At 58.4% G+C, this 5,156-nt stretch overlaps 3 protein-coding genes across 3 annotated transcripts in view; 2 read left to right on the top strand and 1 right to left on the bottom strand.

Moving 5' to 3' along the window:
* The window catches only part of PTSG_13070 (uncharacterized protein), a gene marked incomplete at both ends in the record, with an annotated part of 3,362 nt that extends 2,519 nt beyond the window's left edge, over positions 1–843 (top strand). The window contains one exon of the mRNA XM_004988067.1: positions 10–843. Within this exon, the coding sequence (XP_004988124.1) occupies positions 10–843 (834 nt within the window). The remainder of the gene's footprint in view (positions 1–9) is intronic.
* Positions 844–1,136: 293 nt separating this feature from the next.
* On the bottom strand, positions 1,137–2,516 carry PTSG_10587 (uncharacterized protein; the record flags this gene model as incomplete). The annotated part of the gene is made up of 2 exons (XM_004988066.1): positions 1,137–1,147; positions 1,364–2,516. The coding sequence occupies 2 exons, from the start codon at positions 2,514–2,516 to the stop codon at positions 1,137–1,139; spliced, it is 1,164 nt and encodes a 387-aa protein (XP_004988123.1).
* An 809-nt stretch (positions 2,517–3,325) lies between these two features.
* PTSG_10586 (uncharacterized protein) lies at positions 3,326–3,961 on the top strand (the record flags this gene model as incomplete). Its single annotated transcript, XM_004988065.1, has 1 exon — positions 3,326–3,961. The coding sequence occupies one exon, from the start codon at positions 3,326–3,328 to the stop codon at positions 3,959–3,961; it is 636 nt and encodes a 211-aa protein (XP_004988122.1).
* Positions 3,962–5,156: the final 1,195 nt, after the last annotated feature.

Below are 5,156 nucleotides of genomic sequence, written 5' to 3'. Positions count from 1 at the left end.
TGGGCGCAGAGCAATGTCGACGCTTGCCTCTTCACCAAGCTCCACGACGACGGACAGCGCACATGGATCATCACGTACGTCGACGACCTCATCATCAGCGAGCAGCCCGACCGACGCCTGCCTTTCCGCAACCTCGTGGGTTCGCTCCTGTACCTGGCCAACCGCACGAGACCAGACGTCAGCTTCGCGTGCGGACTGCTCTGCCGTTACATGGACCGTTACACGACGGTCCACTGGCAGGCAGCCAAGCACGTCGTGCGGTACCTGAAGGCGACGAGCGAGCACGGCCTCCTCTTCAAGCGACGCAGCGGCACGCGCAAGGACCAACCGCTGGACCTGGTGTGCTACAGCGATGCCAGCTTCGGCACGGACCAGCTGACGGGCCGCTCCACGACGGGCTTCACCTGCTACATCAACGGCTGTCTTGTGTCTTGGAGCAGCCGGCTGCAACCCACGGTTGCGCTGAGCACCGCTGAGGCCGAGTACATGGCCGTCTCCGCAGCAGCGCAGGACGTCGTCTTCCTGCGGCAGCTGCTCATGGACCTCGACGAGCCCGAGGCTGGAGCCACCAAGATGCTGACAGATAACCAGGCGGCCATCGCCATCGGTAACGACCACGTCACCAAGCCGCGCACGAAGCACATCCGGGTACGCCACCACTTCGTGCGGGAGCTCATCGCCGACGGAACCATTGTGCTGCAGCACTGTCCAGGCACGCAGATGGTTGCCGACGCGCTGATCAAGGCACTGGACAAGCAGACCTTCGAGCAGCACCTGCCACGACTGGTGGGAACATCGACGGCTGAGACGGAACAGAGGAAGGCAGTTGAGGGGGAGTGTTGAGAGTCAGTGAGTTTCTGTTTTGTGTTGAGTCCTTCCTAATTTGCCTTCTCGTGTGGTTTTGTCTTGTTTGCCAACAACACCTGCTTTGTGGTTTTTTCCGTTGGCAAACATTCCTTCCTCTCTGCTGGCATGCGTGCCAACTGCCTCTCCTCTCCCCCTTCCCCTACACACGTGAGTTGTGTGCCATGTGTGTGCATGCCCGTCATGCTTGGCAAATGCCATGTGTGCGTGCCATGCAGTGTTGTGAAGTGTTGTTCGTTGTGTATGCTTGCCTGCAAGCATTCATGCCATGCCTAGCATTGCTCTGCGCGCATGTATGCATGCTGCTCATTGTTTAGATTGTTTGTGTTCGTGCACTCTCTGCCCACGTCGGCTTGGCAGCTCTGTTGACTGTGTGTGCACTTGTCTTGTGTTTGTTTGAGCGTGCTGCCCGAGTTGGTTTGGCAGCAGCTTGTTGTGCTTGTTCATTCTCCTTGTGTTCTTGTTTGTTGCGTTTGCCTACAGTAAACACACACACCACCTGTCGTGTTACTACATCCTGGCCGCTTGCCGTTGCCGTTGCCGTGGTTGCGAAGCGTAGCCAGGATCTGCCGCACGTCGATGACGTGGTAGCGCTTGGCCGCCTGCAGCTTGCGGCACTGCTGCGCGCAGTGGCCGCGGAAGTTGCAGAACGCGCAAGTCACGCGCTCTGCAGGTGGACAGCATGGGTCACCGCTCGTGTCGGAGGGCGACGTGCCAGCGTGCATCGGTGATGCAGCGAAGGAGCCGGGGCCTGGTCCGCCGATGGCGAGCACAGGCGTGCGCTTCTTGGGACGATGCAGGCGGCGCTCTTCCTGGATGAGGTCCGCCGTCATCTTGGACAGTGATGGTGGCGGGTCCTCGCGCTCCATGAACCGCATCGCCACATCAAACTCTGCGGGGAGTTCGTTGCGGACGAGGGTGCGCAGGTCGTCCTCCGGGATGGACACGCCGGCAGCGAGGAGCTGCGAGTTGATGTCCGTGATGCGGGACATGAACGTGTCGACGGTGTCCGTGGGCAACCAGGTGGTCGAGGAGAGCTGCTGCCTGAGACGACTGACGTGGTCCTTGCCGCTGCGGATGTAGCGCTCGCGGAGGCGGCGCAGCGCAAGCACACCTGAGCGGCCACGGTTGTCGGTGATGGCCAGCCGCAGCGGGTGTCCCGTCAGGACGCCAAGGAGGAACGCGAAGATGGCTGCGTCAACCTGTGGATCACGGGGATCCAGCAGGCCAGAGGCTCGGGACGCCACCTGCGCTCCTCCGCTCGGAGTGGCGGAAGAAGGGAGAGAGGAAGAGGAGGAAGATGGTTGAGCGCCGTGGTCGTCGCCATCGCCCTCGTCGTCGTCATCGTCGTCGTGTTCCCCCGCGTCGTGGCGGACGCCAGTGCGGCGAGGGCCGCGTTGAGCGCGGGAGCGAGTGCGGGGACCCGAAGCACCGTGGGTGCTTGGGCTCGGCGATGAGGCAGCTGCTGGAGCCTGCCCGTCTCCTTGGTGGTCAGCACCACCCTCGGCGATGATGCCAGCGTCGATGCCAGCGGCGATGAGCTTGGCCTCGACGGTGATGAAGAAGAGGTTGGCATCCTGCTCAGCGCCAGCGAAGACCTTGATGCCGTCTGCGCTAATTGAGCTGGGTCTCATAATCTGTTGTAAGTTCATGGTGGTGGTGCTGTTGTTGGAGACTTGTGTGTGTGTGTGTGCTGTGTGTGTGTGTGCTGTGTGTGCTGTGTGTTGTGTGGGGGATTGTCTTGGCAAGAGAGAGTTGTGTGTGTTTACTTGAGTTGTGAAGCAAACAAGGATGTAGGATGAATGAACACTCCAACAGAAAGAAACAGAGCAGAAGACAAGAATTGTCGACAACGCAAAGTGGTGACGTGGCAGTGTTTGTTGAGAGTTGTGTGGTCATGTGGTGTGTTATGCAAGAGCATGTAACATCGAGCAGCCACACAAGCTAAACACTGCACGTGCAACAGGTTGCAGGGAAATCACGTGAACATTCCAGAACACAAGAGAGGTGAATGCAAAGTTGTGGTGTCGTGAAGAAGGGAGGTCAATGATATGACTCAGCAGACAAGACTTGCCTGTCAACATTCATGCCATGCTTAGCATTGCTCTGCGCGCATGTATGCATGCTGCTCATTGTTTAGATTGTTTGTGTTCGTGCACACTCTGCCCATGTCGCCTTGGCAGCTCTGTTGACTGTGTGTGCACTTGTCTAGTGTTTGTTTGAGCGTGCTGCCGGAGTTGATTTGGCAGCAGCTTGTTGTGCTTGTTCATTCTCCTTGTGTTCTTGTTTGTTGCGTTTGCCTACAGTAAACACACACACCACCTGTCGTGTTTCTACAGATTATGAGACCCAGCCACTCCTGATCATCATCACCACTTGTCTCACACTCGCTTGTGCGTCTTCTCTCCCTTCTGCTTGTTCCCCTCTCTTGTTTCTCCATCACCTTTCTTGAGCGTGCAGTATGTCTGACCCGTCGGACCACGTCGTTTCCACGCCAGGATTCAAGATGGACCTGCCCAAGTTCTCTGGCTCGCCCGGCACCTTTCATGCGTGGAGCATTCGCATGAAGATGGCGCTCAAGCTGCGCGGCGACGACGTCTGGGCAGCTGTGGAGGCAGGAGCATCGTCATCAGGAGGTCCAAGCTCAGCGACACGCTCAAGTGCAAGGAGACCGACAGCAGGAGATCACGCCAACCTCACCGCTGCAAACCTCATCGCGTCCACGCTCTCAGGCTACCCCCTTCTCCTCTTCACCAACGGAGAAGCAGACGTCAACGCCGGCCAAGGATGGGCCCGGCTCAAGGACCACTACGCTTCGCAGGACCGCCTCCGCATCGCAGAGCTCAAGGAGGCGCAGCTTCACGTTCCCTGCGGCAACCTCGCCCGCTTCTTCGAGCGACACATGGAGCTGCAGCAGCAGTTGCAGGACGCAGGCGTGCGCCAGGACAACGAGGACCTCTTCACCATCGTCTGGAAGCAGCTGCCACGCTGGACAGCCCCGCTCACGCTTCCCTACTTTGCCAGTGGCCGCTTTCCCTCCCTCCTCGAGCTCAGCATCAGGCTGCAGCAGCTGGAGCAGCAGATGTGTGTGTTGTAAGTTCATGGTGGTGGTGCTGTTGTTGGAGACTTGTGTGTGTGTGTGTGTGTGCTGTGTGTGCTGTGTGTGCTGTGTGTTGTGTGGGAGATTGTCTTGGCAAGAGAGAGTTGTGTGTGTTTACTTGAGTTGTGAAGCAAACAAGGATGTAGGATGAATGAACACTCCAACAGAAAGAAACAGAACAGAAGACAAGAATTGTCGACAACGCAAAGTGGTGACGTGGCAGTGTTTGTTGAGAGTTGTGTGGTTATGTGGTGTGTTATGCAAGAGCATGTAACATCGAGCAACCACACAAGGTAAACACTGCACGTGCAACAGGTTGGAGGGAAATCACGTGAACATTCCAGAACACAAGAGAGGTGAATGTGAATTTGTGGTGTCGTGAAGAATGGAGGTCAATGATGACTGATGACTCAGCAGACAGGACTTAACACTCCCCCGCATTGACCTACTGCATTGCCGCAAACTCGTCCAGGATGGCTTGGCGCCATTCCTCGGAGTCTGGCGAGGCAAGCGCGTCCTTGACGGTGGCTGGCTCAGCTGACGTGGCAAAACTGCCAGCAGCGATGTCTGGTAGATGACCACCCACTGCTGATGTCTTCTCCCCCGTACCAGCAGCGCTGGTGGCAACGTGACACGTGGTGGTTGAGCCACCAGAGGTGTCCTTTGTCACCGAGGGTCTCGGACAACAGCAGCTGGTCCCCAGACGGAGCCGCCAAGGGCGCGTGGCTGGAGCTGCGGCTCCCCCGCACGTGGGTGCAGTGGGAGCGCCGGTGGCACTGTCCTCGGTCGAACGCTGAGCGGTGTTGTTGGCATGCGAAGCAAAGGCACCGCTGTTCTGCTCTTGCTGCTGCTGAGAGGAGGCGGCGTGCTTTGTTTCTTGATGGCGCCGAAGCGAGCGTGGGATGGGTGTGGACTACGCGGTCGCGGGTCCGGGAATCCAAGACGACGTGGGCCTTGGTCCTTCCTCGGCTAACCCGAACTTAAACGCCCGACCCGTGTAGCGTGGGGTCAAGGCTTGGGGCCGGGGGCGTGCTCTTCTCCCACATGCCACCTAGGCCGGGCTAAGCCAAAAAACGCCCAACAGGCTTGACGTCCAAAGGGGTCGCCCAGCCAGGGCCTCGAACGATTGAATTGTTCCATTGAGGGCTCTCTGCGGTGCCCGAATTTTTTGGCACAACTCTGGGCCTAGCTC

Source organism: Salpingoeca rosetta, assembly GCF_000188695.1.
Source record: "Salpingoeca rosetta unplaced genomic scaffold supercont1.38, whole genome shotgun sequence".
Taxonomy (NCBI): Eukaryota; class Choanoflagellata; order Craspedida; family Salpingoecidae; genus Salpingoeca; species Salpingoeca rosetta.
Note: the sequence above shows the minus strand (reverse complement) of the source record. Positions and strands in the feature narration are given on the sequence as shown.